Here is a 17,192-nt window from a genome sequence, read left to right as displayed (position 1 = left end):
ATTTAAATTACTAAAAGGTTTTTATAAGATTGATGCAGGGGAAATGTTTCAGCTGTGTGATAGTGATGAAAGAACAAGAGGTCATATGGAAATTAAGGAAAAGTGTGATTAACAAGGGTGTGAGAACGAGGTTCTTTTGCCTGGAGGGTGGTGAATGAGTAGAATGCAATATCTGACTCAGTTGTGAGCTCTTCGTCTGTAAATGAAGTCAAGAAGAGATATGATAGATATTGTTTTGATAGTTTGAGTCTCCCATGATGAGAGTCTACTGACTCCATGGAGATACCCGTAATAATAATAATATATTGCTATGTCTGTACATAGCAATATAGAGACATAGGATATTATGTCTGTGTCTGTATATTGCTATGTTCTTCTGGCTGGTTTGCCTCTTTTGAGGAATGAAAAACTTGAGTTTCCAGGAGGGAAAAAACCCTTCATCTCCATATGAGACTGGCTAACTTGCCATGTGATTAAAAACACTTGATCCTGTCACATCATACGTGAGATTTTTGTGTCCAGGTCTTTGAAACTTAAGGTCTCATCTACACTAACTCTATGGTTGTCTGGAGAAGCTTTCTTGAAGTGCACGAATTAGTTTTTTTTTACTCCCTTTATTAATATATTTAAAATTATTCCAATCATGTGATAGCATATCTTCATGTAGAGCTTGCCCTAGAACTGTTAGCTGATCCTTGAATAATTTAAACTTAGCTGAAAGTACAGTAATCCCTAAAGTTATCCAACCACAGCAGGAAATCAATTTGCTGGTCAGATAATCAAAGGGTTAGTTAACTAAAAATCGGTATAATAACAAAGAGCTATACCAGAAGTCAGTTGACACACTAACCATTCATGAGTTGGTTAAATGAAGATTCTGTTTTTTGAAGGCTGGACAACTGAGAGATCGCTTAACATTTAATCACTTATGGTTCATTCAGTAAAGACAGAAGGAAATGAAAATACTTCTGAAATTTCTATTACTGCTATTACAGGAATCCCTCGATTAATGCATCTCCAATTAGTGTGGCATGTTTTTTTTTTTCTATACCCAAATGCAATTAGTGTGCCTATATACATCTTAAAAATAAATGTTACAGATTTTAAAAATTTTCTATCTATACATTTTTTTTATGGCTAACTTTTTAAAGATATCACTCACTAGGATGAAATAATTTAGTTAACAATACATTTTACAAGGTTATTTTTTTAATAGCATACAGTACTACGTTATGTTCCAAATTTACTGCCAAAATTTCTGTGGTCTGCTAGCACTTAGCATTTTGCTGATCATATCTCAGGCCTCCTTTGCAATTGTTTTCCTTACTTTTTTATTTTAAAGTATTTTCTCAACCTTCAATCATGAGTAAAAGAATTAGTGAGCAAAAAAGTGGAAGTGTGAAAAAGGTTTAAAAAAGTAATCTTGCTGGAAGAAAAACTTGAAATAATAAAGTAAAATGAACAAGGTGAGTCCAGAGCAAAGATAGGACAAGAACACAAAATGGGTGAATCAACTATAATTTCTTTATAAATAAAATTAAGGGTCAAAAAAAGAAATCTGAGGAATGAATTATACTTTTACCCATAGGATATTATATTTGATTAGTGCATTTTCGATTAATACGCCCATTTTAAAGAACACATTAGGTGCATTAATCGAGGGATTGCTGTATTAGTAATAAATTTAACATATTCACTGTGATAATGAATATTATGTCAGCAGCATGGATGTAATACTCATGATTACCTGAACAAGCTTCTTTTCATATTCACTAGCTTCAAATTGGTGGTCAATATAAGGCTTTGGGTCTGGTATAGCTGGATGTATATCACCAACTACGGAAGATAGTGCTGTGAAAAATAAAATATTTGTAAATCACAGCAAAGATTAAAGGTCCAACTTATAACAATAAATAAAATGATTTTCATAATCAAAAAGTACATATGATTCATGAACATATTGAAAAGTGAGATATGTGGTAGAATTTTAGCGAATGTTTATGCCATATCACTATAACAATCACAAGCAAAACAAAGAAAAAAATGTTCAAAAAACACTAACATTTTAATGACATATGTAAGTAATTTAAGAGGATTTATGAGAAACCATTCTGATGGCAGAGTACTGATCGTTAATCACTGTTATGTGCAACCTTATCATCATAAAAAACAACACAATCCAATTCATGAACATAAAAAGAAAACACAGAGAGGAAAGATTGTGTGTGTGCTGCCCAGGTATGATAATGACGAGCTGAGCAGAAGAGTAGCAATACTGAATCGCATAATAGCCAGAATGAGCGAGAAGTGAGGATTAGAATATGTGGATGATTGGAGGGCATTTGAGGACAGAAGGGAACTGTATGCGAGAGACTGCTTGCATTTGAATGAGAAAGGACGAAGGCATCTGGAAAGATTGCTGTTTTCTGAGCGAGTCAATGTGTCAATGTAGGGAAACTAGAATTCCCAGGGTGGATGGTAGAAGGGGCGGTCTCTTGTGGGAATGGGTGCTTGGGGGGGAAGGGGGATGACATCAGGTAACATTGAGCCCAGGGGGAGTCGAGAGGGGACAATGATAGGTATAGAAGCAGTGACATTTTCATGCTCTATATTAATGCCAGAAGTATCAGAAATAAAGGAGATGATTTGGTGGTGCTGATAGCATCAACCTGGCCAAAGATTATTAGGATCTCTGAGACATTGTTGACAGAGGATGATATAATAACCGGAATTGAAGTGGCAGGGTACAGCATTTTTCGGCAGGATAGGAAAGGAAAACGTGGTGGTAGAGACTGCTTATGGTAAGCGATGACTTATTTCCTCTAAGAGTGGAGGCTTTGGAAAACAGTGACACAAATGGTTTGGAAAGCATATGATGTAAAAGTGGCCAAGACAGGATATCTAGTGGGGTGTTGCTATAAACCAGGGAGCACAGAGGGTGGGGACCAGAAGATGTTTAGGCAGTTGCTTGGCAAGTGCAAGTAGAATGATTGTTATGGAGATTTTAACTACAGCAGTATAAGCTGGGAAGAGGAAAATGCAAGTAGTAAGAAGGGGATAGAATTTCTGGAATTCTTGAGGGACAAATGTCTTCGGCAGCATGTAATAGAGGGAACAAGAGGTTCAAGAGTTTTGGATTTGGTTATAGCATCAGAAGAGCTGATAATAAGTGAGATGACATCTCTCCCACCAGTTGGAGAGAGTGACAATGTGGTTTTGACTTGGAAGATGAACAGACTTGCAGGTGTATCAAAGAAAAGGGAACGTATGTGGAATTATAAGGCGGGTGATTATAATAGTCGTAGGTATCAACTAGAGGTAGTTCCATGGAGGGAAGAATTGGAAGGCTAGGATATCATTAGTGCTTGGGAAATTGTGAAAGAATATTTGTTAGCAGCAATAGTAAGCTGTATTCCATGGGTGAAGAAGCAGACACAATTTGGTGTAAAGTGGATGACAAACGATATCAAACAGGAACTGTAGTTGAAAAAGAGATTATGGAAGAGATATAAGGAGAGAGGGGTGGAGGACAGATACACGAAGAATATAAGATGCAGGCCAGGAGAGTGACTAGTATGGTCAGGATGGCAAGACTGGAATATGAGAAGAGATTGGCATTAAGATCTATGATTACAGAGCAGTTAGCTCATTATGCAATGACTTGAAATAATCTCTTATGACTGAAATTATGACTTGAAATTCTCTGTTAGAATAATATTGGACAGATGTCAAAAGGGATACATAAAATAATAATTTAAGGATTCAGACAGTGGAAAATGGATTCAGAAGTGGAAAAAGCACAAATGATTCAATATTAAACCTAGGAATGATATGCAAAAGATCAACTTTACAAAAACAGGTATATCCATACTTAATAGTTATGGAAAAAGCAGTGATACGATCTCTCATGATAAACTTACAGGAAGCTTAGAAAACAATACATTTCATAATGGAGAGATATACAAAAAAGGTGTCTGAGAGGGATGAGTATTATCATCATCAAGAAATCAAAACAATTGCACAGAGGCATTTCAATTGGTGGAAGAAACATAAATAACTTGGGATATGCAGAAGGCATTATACTAATCACTGAGAGAATGAAACGGATCTGCAGAATGTAGTTAACTAACAGAGAACTATGATAAATTTGGACAAATAAACAAAAATAAAGACATAGAAAACGAAAAAAACCCAATAATAATCACAGGTAAAGTGATGGCGCTAGGATTGCTGAAGCATGTGGCGGGTGATTTTGAGCGGTGGTAGGGAAAAGTGTTTTTTAAACGTGCATAGTATGAATTCTTTTGTGAATTGTGCTGCATTTTTTTCTCAGTAACACAAGTGTTATTTAGTGGTTCTGCTCTTTTGGAGTTTCGTTGGGTTATAGTTGGCAGCATTGCGGTGGAAGAGAAGTTTTCGCTATCTAGTATAGTTGAATATAGCGTTATATTTATGTATATATATATATATTTAGCATTTATATATATATATATATCTGTGATACAGTGTAAATATATATTTTTTAAAAATTAGCTTAGTAGTTATGCACTTGACAGTAAGGAACGAAGGAGGACGCAACTGCAATCACAAATGGCGTATCACCGAGTCCTCCACCATTTAAGAACTCTATTATACATAACATAAAAAAAGGACTTTGTGGCATGCAGTGATTGCGGCATGTATGCTTCCCGGGAGTTGGATATGTGCCGGGTGAGAGAAGGGGAAGTGTGTATATGTGCAAAATGCAGACAGTGGAAGGAAATTAATGAATTAGATATATCGATACTGATCTAATTGCTTCAGGGATGGGAAATGAATGTCGGATAGGAGAGAATTATGAATGGGAGACGAGTAGTGTGATAGGAGAGAATGACAAGTGAAGTATGAATGAGAAAAAAAGAGTAAGGAGTGTGGAAGGCTTGAATGACTGTGAAGTTTATGGAGATGATTTTGATTGGGTAAATGAATGGTGAGTAAGCATGACTAACTTGCAGAGAGGGCAGATGAGCTGAAAGAGGAGGTCGAATATCTTGTGAACGAGATGAGAAGTATGAAAGATGAGATTAGGAGAATGGAAGAGATGTATGCAAGGCAAATCAGAGTAGGAGTGAGAGAAAGTTTTGGGAATGATAGAAGAAGAGAGAATAGAAGCAGTAGGAGAGAGGGAATGAGAGAGAGGTTTGGGAATGATAGAAGAGGAGAGTATAGAAGCAGTAGGAGAGAGGGAATGAGAGAGGGGTTTGGGAATGATAGCATAGAAGAGTATAGAAACAGTAGAAGACAGGGAATGATAGAAGAGGAGAGAATGGGAACAGTAGAAGAGAGGGAATGAGAGAGTTATGTGAAAAATAGAAGAGGAGAGAATAGGATAAGTGGAAGAGAGGGAATGAGAGAGAGAAGTATGGGAATGATAGAAGAAAAGAGAATGGGAACAATAGAAGAGAGGGAATGAGAGAGAGAGAGAGAGAATGGGAATGATAGAAGAGGAGAGAATTGAAACAGTAGGAGAGAGGGAATGGTAAGAGGTGTAATGTATGGTGACTCAATGATCTGTGGTGTGCAAGATATGATGCATGAGGAGTGTTTGCCTGGAGGAACAATAGAAAGTGTGGCTATGGCAATTAAGAGGGGTGAAAGGTGGATGAGATGATTGTGATTGCAGGAACAAATGAATTCAGAGGTAATGTAAATTGGGCAGTGAGAGATATGAGATTCTTGCTTAAGGTAGCGCAAAAGAAGATGCAGAGAGGAAGGATAGTGTGCATGTTGCCTAGGTATGATTGTGATGAGCTGAGCAGAAGAGCAGTAATTTTGAATAACATAATAGCTAGAATGTGTCAGAAGAAAGAGGATTGGAATATGTGGATGCTTGGAGAGCGTTTGAGGAAAGAGAGGAATTATATGTGAGACTGCTTGCATTTGAATGAGGAAGGACATTGGCATATGGAGGGATTGATGTTCTGAATGAGTCAGTGTGTCAATGCAGGGAAACTAGAATGCCCAAGGTGGATGATAGCAGGGGTGGCCTTTTGTGGGAAAGGTTACTTGGGAGAAGGGTGACAACATCAGGTAGCGCTGAGCCCAGTGGAGTCTAGAGGGGATAATGCTGGGTATAGAAATAGTGGTATTTTTATGCTTTATACTAATGCCAGGAGTATCCAGAATAAAGGAGAGGAATTGGTGGCACTGATAGCATCAGCCTGGCCAAAGATTATTGGGATCACTGAGACGTGGTTGACGGAAGAGGATATAATAACAGGAATAGAAGTAGCAGGGTACAGCATTTTTCAGCAGGATAGAAAGGGAAAGTGTGGTGGTGGAGTACTGCTTATGATAAGTGACAACTTATGTCCTCTAAGGGTGGAGGCTTGGGAAGGCAGTGACACTAATGATTTTGAAAGCATATGGTGTGAGGTAGAGATAGGCAAGACGGGATATTTAGTGGGGTGTTGCTACAAACCAAGGAGCATAGAGGGTGGGGTCCAGGAGATTTTTAGGCAGTTCAGCTTGGCAAGTGCAAGAAGAATGATTGTTATGGGGAGATTTTACCTACAGCAGTATAAATTGGGGAGAGGAAGATGCATATAGCAATAAGGGAATGGAATTTCTAGAATTCTTGAGGAACAAATGTCTTAGGCAATATGTAATAGAGGGAACAAGAGGTTCAAGAGTTTTGGAGTTGGTCATAGCATCAGAAGAGTTGATATAATAACTGAGATGACATCTCTCCCATCAGTTGGAGAGAGTGACCATGCGGTTTTGACTTGGAAGATGAATAGACATGCAGGAGTATCAAAGAGACAGGAACATATGTGGAATTATAAGGCAGGTGATTATAATACTCTTAGACATCAACTTGAGGAAGTTTTGTGGAGGGAGGAATTGGAAAGCCGGGATATCATTAGTGCTTGGGAAATTGTGAAGGAATATTTGTTAGCATCAATAGTAAACTGTATTCCACAAGTGAAGAAGAGGACACAATTTGGTGTAAAGTGGATGACAAATAATATTAAACAGGAGCTGCATGTGCAAAATAGGCTAGGGAAGAAATATAAGGAGACAGATGAGGAGCAGCTGCATGAACAATATAGGACAACACAGGCCAGGAGACTGACTAGTATGGTAAGGAAGGCGAAACTGGAATATGAGAAGAGATTGGCCCTAAGATCCAAAGAAAATCCAAGGGAATTTTTTAGCTATGTTGCCAGTAGGAGGAGAAATGATTGTGGAAGAATGACATTGTGGTATAAAAATGGGAATAGAGTGACAGATGCAGAGGACATAGTGGAATTGTTCAATGAACTTCCAGTCTACTACAATGGTAGCAGACTGGAAGTGTCTAATTATAGGCCAGTTTGTTTGTCATCAGTAGTTGTTAAGATCTTGGAGAAATTAGTGAGGGACCGTATACAGCATTGGGCAGATGAGGGTAAGGTTATCTGTGAGAGTCAACATGGATTTGTGAAGGGTCGCTCTTGTTTTAGTAATATGCTAACCTTTTATAATAAAGTTACAAGAGCAGCAGATGAGGGAAAGGCATATACTGCCAATTTCTTGGATTTAGCGAAGGCATTTGACAGGGTGCCACATGATAAGCTTTTATTTAAGTTGCAGCACATGGGTTAGGGTGTCAGGTTTGTCAACTGGATTCAGGATTGGCTGTCTGATAGGTATCAGAGAGTTGTGTATGGTGGGACAGTTTGAAGGAGGCAGAGGGTTACAAGTGGGGGTCCCACAGGGCTCAGCACTGGGATCTATATTGTTTAACCTTTATATCAATGATATTGTCAGTGGATTGCAGGGGGATATTCAGTTATTTGTGGATGATGTGAAGCTGGGAAGGGTTATTATTAATAGAGCAGATGTGGTAGTCATGCAAGAGGATTTGAATAAGCTAGATAGATGGGCAAATGAATGGAGGTATAGGTTTAATGCAGCAAAATGTAAGGTCTTGAGATTTGGAACACATCGATGGGATGCTGCATACTCTATTGGAGGAGATATACTGGAGGAAGTAGGGGAGACAACAGATCTAAGGTTGATGATTGATAGAAACCTGAAATTCAAGGGACATATTGCAAAGGTGGTGAAGGTAACACAGAGGATTGTGCAATAATGAGAAGGACGCTGACCTGCAGAGAGATAAAAGAGTTATCATTCCATTGTATAAGACCCTGATCAGACCACATTTCGACTATTGTTCTCAGATTTGGTCCCCAGGATTTGAAGGGCATAAATTAACTGTGGAAAGGGTACAAATGCAGATAACAAAGATGGTTTCAGAACTGTACAATGTTAGTTATGAGGATCGGCTGAAGGAATGTGAACTGCATAGTTTGGTGGATAGAAGAAGGAGAGGTGATATGATTGAGACTTTTAAACTGTTGAGAGGTGGTTACAGGGTTGACACTGGGGAGTTCTTTCGCTTATTTGAACAGCAGGAAGGGTGATGACAAGGGGCCATCCCTGGCAGTTACGAAAGGAAACTGTGAGCAAGAGGGTGAGGAGTGGTTTCTTTACATGGAGGGTGGTTGAACCGTGGAATGCATTGTCTGATAGAGTGGTGAGAGCGAGAACAGTCAATGTGTTTAAGGAATGGTATGATAGACTTTGTGTTTCCTAGGAGAGACACCTCCCACGATGAGTCTTGATAGACTTGTGTTTCCTAGGAAGGACCTCCCGCGATGAGTATTTTGACTCCTTGGAGGCCTAAATAATAATAATAATAAAAACCTAACATATAATCTTAAAAGGCTATCATACAGAACAAGTCAAGTAGATGGATTTATCTGGAAAGTCTAATCACTACTGATGGAAAATTTGATAAAAAAATAAAAAGTATACTCATAGCAATACGGCCTTTCTTAACATAAAAAATACTTTCCAACAGAAAAGTCAATATAAATACAAGAATGTGACTACTGACTTGCTATATATATTCTTGTATACCTCAGAAACAGAGACTATGGGAAAAGAAATGAAAAAAAGATTAATGACTGTAGATGTGGTTACTAATTAGGATGATGCAGATTCAAATGATACTTGATAGAGCCAACCAAAACAGAAGACTACTGAATGATATCAGAAAGAAGAAAATAAAATTTTAATTACATGTGTTAAGAGGAAAATTGACAAAAGAGGACAAAGAGTTTAGTGTCCTATGACGTGATCTTAGAGTAGGGTGACCAGACGTCCTTTTTTTTTTTTAACGGAATTACTCTCTTTTTTAGTATAATAAATTTAGTTTAATCCTTTATCCAAGTGTGAGCAAACAAAGTTTGCACCTGAAAGTATCTTCAGGACTGGGGTAAAGTGGTACAACACTAGGGCACTCCTTGCAAAGGTGGAGCAAGCTACCAACACTCCTATCTCAGTATCTCCCATAATGCAAAACACATCTCCTTGCAGATATGTCTGATGTTATTTGCAAGGAGTGCCCTGGTGTTGTACCACTTTACCCCAGTCCTGAAGATACTTTCAGGTGCAAACTTTGTTTGCTCACTTGGATAAAGGATTAAACTAAATTTATTATACTCTAATCAAGTGAAAAATAAACTTTCAACATCTCTTTTTTAGGTTCTGGTGCTGTTGTCCCGACAAAACCTTGATGGGACACTAACTGTCCCATTTTATTAACTTTAATCCTGTTTTGTCCCTTTTTTGAATTCAAGGCTTGACTTCATTCTTGTATGTTCAAATATGGAAAGGATAATGTCTCTGCTGGTGATGTGATAGATTGAGATCGAAAACATGTATGCTATGATGATTATCAACTGTTATGAACGCACTCTCTCTGCGAATGGACGGAATAGCTGCAACCAGTGGCAGCACTGCTGCATCGCATCCAGGCAGTAACAAGGTTACTTTCTCTACCATACCATTGTTTTGTGTTTCTTATGCCAGTCTGTTAGTAATTGTGAAAGTTAAAGCGAGTATATATTGTGAGTGATGATATTTCATCCAGATTTTATCATGCAGAAAAAGGAAGTGTAGTTTCACTCAGAATTTAAAAGAAGAATATTCCTTCTTGAAAGACGATGAAATAACAAACAAGTTGCAATGTACTGTGTGTCGTTCAGTTTTTTTCAATTGAACATGGAGGCCTTTCTGATATAAAACAGCATTTGACGAAGCAAAAACATAAATTGGCAGCCGCTGCTTGCAGTTCAAGTCAAGATGTTACATCATTTTTCATGAAAAATTCAAAAGGGAAATTAACTGATGAAAGTAAATGTCTTGCAGCTCAAGAAGGTTTGTTTGTGTTTCATGCAGCAAAACATAACCTCTTGGAGGTCAATGGACTGCACCTCTGCAATAGTGAGAAATTTATTTCAAAAGAAATTTACATGTGGACAAACAAAGTGCCAATCAATTTTAGTGAATGTTCTGGCACCTTATGCAATGCGAGAAATAGCAACTGAATTGAAACAAGCCAAATATGTGTCAGTTATGGTAGCCACATTTAACCACAGAGATTTGAAGTTGGTGCCTGTCCTTGTTAGGGCCTTCATCCCAAATAAAGGTATTCGGGTTAAAGTGATAGATTTTCAGAACATAACAGGAGAAACAGCAGCTGACTGAGAAAATTACTGCATTTTCTGCAGATAGCTGCAACACCAACTTCAGTGGATACACACGAGGTGGTACCAACAATGTGTTTTCAAGACTCAACAAAGGGTTAAAAATGAACATTCATGCTATTGGCTGTGCTGCTCATGTAGTTCATAATGGTGTATAGACAAGTGCTGATATTTTGCCTATTGATATCGAAACAATTATAAATCAAATATTTCGGTATTTCCTAATTTACACCATGAGAGTAAAAGAATTGAAGAATTTCTGCACATTTACATAAATTGAATACAAGCATGTTCTAGGTAGTGTACAAACAAGATGGTTATCATTACCAGCTGTGAGTAGGATTATTGACATGTATAATGGACTCACATCTTACTTTTTATCACAAGATAAATGTCTTACATTGTTGAAATCATTTTTCAGTAACCAACAATCAATACAGCATGTTGACATGCTGTTTCTTCCAACACTTTTAGAAGTAATGTCTTCATATAGATATAATAATAATGCTGGTACTACATAATTATAATGCACACTTCAGTCATTTCAGATTATATGTCATTTCATTTTTATGTAGAGTGTACCAGAAGTGTTCCATTTTCGTCCCTTTTTTAATTGCTGAAAAAATGTCCCCTGTTTTTTGTTTTGAAAATCTGGTCACCTATCTTAGAGAAAAAAAGATAAATTTTGATATTAATTATTAGCAATTTATTATAATATTATTGTATTGTGATTGGGAATGGTATGTTTTCATTTGGAAGTTTTTGAGTTTGAAGTACTTTTCCAGCATACTGCTATGCATGTTGTACATTTTCCTTATGATTTATGGTGGCTGCTAGATCTCCACTTACTGATTCATTGTCATCTAGTCTACTGCCACAGAAAGAATACATTTTGCAAAGTATAATGATTTTGTAGCATACATTGGTTGCAACAAGTAAACTTCTTGGCATTTAAAAATGTGACAGGTAAGATATATAGAAACGCATGTTTGCATGAAAACACTAGATATCAATATCTCAGGTTTCAGTGGAGAGTGACTTGATATTAGTTAGTGTAACTGGAGCTATGAAAGATCTGAAGAATGGTGCCGACTACATCAGTGAATCTATAATGAGGAAAGGATGCTTGGAGGTGGGGGGGAGGTATTGAGAAAGAAATGGAAGGTGTGAAAAATTATGATCTGCTAGAGAGGAAGGTTATAGTTGGACACGTTTTGAGGTATCAGCAAAAAAACGATGTCTTGTTATCATTTATTAGAATTTTTACTTATGGGGAATCGAAACTAGATAGAAAGGTAGTTTGCACTTGGGGAATTTGTGCTTAAATGTAATATTTTAGCATAATTTGTTAAAATTCTTTGTGCAGTGTTTGATTAATGGCAGCAGCTGCAATTCAGTTTGCCAACAGTTTTCACCGAGCATTCTGCCATTTAAAGACTAAATTTTATACAGTGTATGCATCCTGGCAAGTAAAAATGTGGCAGGTGAGAGACAAGGAGTGCATGTCTACTTTAAATGTAGAAAATGGGAAGAACTTTGTGATGTAGAATTAGCATAATGGACCTTAGCAGCATTACATCAGAAACAGGTGAATACTGAACAAGAGAGATGAGTAGCATGATCAAGGGTGAGGGGAAACAAGGGCAATGTGAATGAGAATAGAAAATTAGGGAGCCTAGTAGGTAGCTTGCAGAAAGAGCAGGTGTGCTGAAAGAAGAATTGAAAGGTATGAGGAATGAGATAAGAAGTATGAAAGAAGAGATCAGGAGAATGAAAACAATGAATGCAAAGCAATTCTGAGCCATAGTGAGAGAGAGAGAGAGTTATGGAAATATATAAGGTTAGAGAATAGGAGAACCAGTAAAAGAGAGAGAGATTGAAAGAAAGGCAAGACAATATAGGAACCAGGGATAGAGAGATGACAGGATGGCAGGTAAGTGGGAGAACAAGGAGATAAGAGTGAGGGATGTAGATGAGCAAGGAAGGAACAGAGTAGTAAGCGGTGTGATGATGTAAGGAAATTCCATGATCCGAGATTTGCAAGATAGAGAGTCAGAGGAGCGTTTGCCTGGAGGAATGATAGACAGCATGATTATGGCAATTAAGCAAGGTGAAAGAGTGGCCAAGATAATCATGGTGGTGTGGGGCATAAATAACTTGAGAGGCAGAATGAATTGGGTGGCAAGAGATCTGAGGTTCATGCTTGATGTTGTACTGAAGAAGATTGAGAGAGGGAAGATAGCGAGTGTGTTGCCCAGGTATGATAATGCAGAGCTATGGAGAAGAATGTCAATAACAAAATAGTATGATAGTCAGAATGTGTCAAAAGATAAGTTTGGATTATGTGGATGTTGGAGGGCATTTGAGGACAGTAAGGAATTGTATGCAAGACACAACTTGCAATTGAATGAGAAAGGACATAGGCATCTGGAGAGAATGTTGCTCTCCGAACAAGTTGATCTGTCAAAGCAGGGAAACTGCGTTGACACATGGCAGAGTGTATGAGAGCAGGAACAGCCTTGTGTGGGAATAGTTGCTTAGGAGTATATCGTGTAATGCTGAATCTAGTGGAGTCTGAAGGGAATAATGATAGGTAAAGAAATGAAGACAATGCATAGATTATTCTTTATACTAATGCCAGGAGTATCTGGAATAAATGAGAGGAATTAGTGGTGCTGATAACCTCAGCCTGTCCAAAGATTATTGGGATTAGCATTTTTCTGCAGAATAGAAAGGGCAAACACAGTGGTGTAGTACTGCTTATGATAAATGATGAGTTGAGTCCCCTCAGAGAGGAGGATTTGGAGGACAATGGAACAAATCGTTTTGAGAGCATATGGTGTGAGGTGGAGATGGATAGGGCTGGATATTTAGTGGGATGTTGCTATAAGCCAGGGAGCAGAGAGGGTGAAGAGCAGAAGATGTTTAGACAGTTCAGCATGGCAAGTGCAAAAACAATGATTGTTATGGGATATTTTAACTACAGCAGTATAAATTGGGAAGACGAAACTGCATGTAGTAGTAATAAGGGAATGGAATTTCTGAAATTCTTGAGGAACAAATGTCTTAGGAAACATGTAGTAGAAGGAATATGAGGTTCAATAGTTTTAGATTTGATCATAGCATCAGAAGATCCGATTATAACCAAGATGGCATCTCTGCCCCAACATGGACAGTGACCATTTGGTTTTGGCTTGGAAGATGAACAGACATGAAGGAGTATCAAGAGAAAGAAATGTATGTTTAATTATAATTCAAGTGATTATAATAATCTTAGAAATCGGTTTGGGGCAGTTCCATGAATGGAGAAATCTGAAGGGTGAGATATCATCAGTGCTTAGGAACTGGTGAAGGAATATATATTAACAGCAATGGAAAGTTATATACCTTGAGTGAAATAGAGCACACAATTTGGTGTAAAGTGTATAACAAACTATATCAAGCAGGAACTACAGGTAAAAAAAAAAAAAAAAGGCCATGGAAGAGATATAAGGAGAAGGGGTGGAGAGCAGATGCATGAAGAATATAAGACTCAGACCAGGAGAATAACCAGTATGGTAAGGAAGGCAAAACAAGAATATGAGAAGAGATTCTTGCTAAGATCTACAGAAAATAATAAGGAATTTTTTTGTAATGTGGACAGTAGGAGAAAGAATGATTGTGGAAGGATGACATTGTGTATAAAAATGGAAGTAGAGTAAATGATACAAAGGACATGGTGAAGTTGTTCAATGAACACTTTAATGGGATATTTCATTCTTGAGAAATAGGTTTTAATACCAGAGGGATAGGGCAGGTTAAAGCAATGCGACTGGATGGGATTTTACTACAGGTTTTGAGAAAATGAGCAAAAGAACTGATAGTCCCATTTACCTGGCATTCAATGAGAGTCCAGCTATTGGCAAGGTGCCCAAGTAATGTAAGACAGTGGCATTGTATAAGGGTGGCAGTTGAATGGAAGTGTCAAACCATAGACTAGTTTGTATTTCATCAGTAGTTGAAAAAATTCATCAGATTTTGAAAAAATTAGTGAGGGATCATTTAAATCATTGAGCAGATGAGGATAATGTTATCTGTGAGAGTCAGCATGGATTTGTTAAGACGCACTCTTGTTTCAGTACTAAGATTGTCTTTTATAAGAAAGTAACAAGAGCAGTTGATGAAAGGCATATGCTGCCATTTTTTTTTTTTTGTTTTATTTAACAAAAGGCATTTGACAGGATGCCACAATATTTAAATTGCACCACATGGTTTGGATGTCAGCTTGGTGAACTGGATTGGCAATCTGATATGTATTGGAAAGCTGTGTATGAGGGAGTAGTATCAAAGAAGCAGAAGGTTACAAGTGGAGTCCCATAAGGCTCAGTACTGGAACCTGTATTGTTTAACTTTTATATCAATGAAATGGTCAATGGATTGGAGGGGGATATTCAGTTGTTTGCAGATGATGTGAAGCTGGGAAGGGTTATTAGTAACAGTGCCAATGTCGTAACCCTTCAAGAGGATTTGAATAAACTAAACAGATGAAACAATGAATGGGGAAAGGGTCTCAGTTTAATTCAACTAAAATGTAAAGTATTGAAGTTTGGGATACAAAGTAAGGGAAGCTGCATACTCTGTTGGCGAAACTGTAGTGGAGGAAATGGTAGAGGCAAGGGATCTGGGAATGATGATTAATAGAAATCTGAAATTCAGAGAGCATATTGCAAAGGTGGTAAAGGTAACCATGAGGATTGCTGCAATACTGAGAACTGTGACCAGAAGAGATAAAAGAGTTGTCATTCCATTGTATAAAACACTGATTAGACCATACCTGGACTAATGTGATCAAAATCAAAACCTATTAAAATCACCCATAGGAAGTATGGGCTCAGATAGTCACAAGATAAGATTATCAAGGTAAATTTAATTTAACTCAGAATCCAGTGGTAAATAAGCAGAACAGACTGTAATAAGAAATCCCATGGATATGCAAAATGCTACTGTTTCCGGAGCAGTATTAAGCTGGACCTGTTGGAAGGAAGTATGACTGTCCACTAAGATAGCTACTTCACCATAAACAGGATCATCTCCAGTTCTGTACTTACAAATAAAAGTGAAATTCTGTATAGTGGAATCCTCACTGGGTTTTGAATGTTCCTGCAAACAGAAATGCTTGTGTTTCTGCAGCAAAATTTTGATATCATCGATATGTTGGTAAAATCCATGACACCACTGTAAAAAAAAATTGCTATTGTTTTGGCCCTTTGAAGACCTGTCCGATTTATGAGAGGTTCAGGGCCTACCTTTATCAGATTTATATTTATTGATTGATTTTGGGAAGAATGGAGAATGGATGGCCAGTGTCCATTTCTTCCTCTGTAAAAATGTTCAGTGCAGCATCTGATGAGTCAGGATTATTTAGTAAATGTAATTAGTTTCAGTGGATACTGAAGTATCCATTTTTTCTGTGGGGGTGTCTGATGGTTTATCTTACAGTAATATTCTTGCCATAAATTTTTTTTTTTTTTTTAACAAGTGGGTCTCATTGATTGGGAACAATCTTGGAGTTGTTTTAGGATAATGCAAGCTAATGCATTCCACAGAGAGGCAATCACAATCACCAAGTTCAGGTATTGTGAAATTATCAGATGGTGGAATAGGCATATGAGTTTCAGATGCTACTGATATTTTCTTAAATGCCACCTGTTCAGCATAAGATTTCAGGGCAGGTGGTGGATAACTTTCTCTGGCTAACTAACTTGCTGATTGAAAAAAAAGGTTATGGAAAAAAAGATGATCATTAAACAGCTCCACTATATCATCTGCATTGATCAATTTACCTCCTTTTCCATCTAATAGAACCATTCATCAGCAGTCATTGCTCCTCCTATTGGCCACACAACAAAAGAATTCCTTAGCATTTTCCTTGGACAGTAGTGCTAATTTCTCCTCATATTTCATTTTGGTCTTTCTTACTATACCAGTTGCTTTACTGGCTTGGGTCATATATTCATCATGCATTTGCTCTCCATATCTCTCTCTATACTTTTTTCCATAACCTTCCAAGGACTCATCGTGGGAGGACACACTACTCTACTTCGCTAAATACATTCCCATCCTCTCCACTACTACTTAATTCTCCAACTACGACACTACTACCATCAACGCCATCTATCGCCCATCACCACCAACAGTATTTTTTGTCTGTAAATTGCATGTGTTCTGAAGACTGATTTGTCTGTACGTAGGATGAAAAACCCGAGTTTCCAGGAGAAAAAATCCTGCTACCACCATATGAGATCGGCTAACTCACCTTCAACTGAAAAAGCCCATATAAGGATTCCCCTCGTCATGATGAGAATCGAACCCAGGTCTTTTCCAATCAAAGGGTGAAATGTTCCACTATTGTGCTACGGTGGCTACAGAACTTGCAATGCTCTTCCTTCAGGGTCTAGCGCCATGGACAGTACACACCACTTCCATTGAGCTACACAGATGCTCAGGTGAAAGTGACGCTCACCATGGTGAAAGAGAATATTAACTTTAACACTAATGACCCTTCTAGGCAAGTCCACTAGTCAAATGATCCTGACTAGGCCATCCAGGACCACTTATCTTACTGAAACAGAG

The 17,192-nt window shown here is 37.8% G+C and overlaps 1 protein-coding gene across 4 annotated transcripts in view; it reads right to left on the bottom strand.

The window, feature by feature from the left end:
- Nucleotides 1-17,192, bottom strand: part of LOC150097105 (sorting nexin-29-like) — a 780,446-nt gene that overhangs the window by 256,032 nt on the left and 507,222 nt on the right. For all 4 annotated transcript variants that reach the window (XM_090406852.1, XM_090406853.1, XM_090406854.1 and 1 more), the window contains one exon: nt 1,748-1,851. In XM_090406852.1, coding sequence (XP_090262978.1) covers nt 1,748-1,851 — 104 coding nt within the window. The remainder of the gene's footprint in view (nt 1-1,747; nt 1,852-17,192) is intronic.

This window comes from Typopeltis vanoorti, chromosome 17 (genome assembly GCF_054136105.1).
Source record: "Typopeltis vanoorti isolate ZY-2024b chromosome 17, IOZ_Tvanoo_1.0, whole genome shotgun sequence".
Lineage (NCBI taxonomy): Eukaryota > Metazoa > Arthropoda > Arachnida > Uropygi > Thelyphonidae > Typopeltis > Typopeltis vanoorti.
The sequence above is the reverse complement of the archived record's forward strand: the minus strand, read 5'-3'. Positions and strand labels throughout refer to the sequence as shown.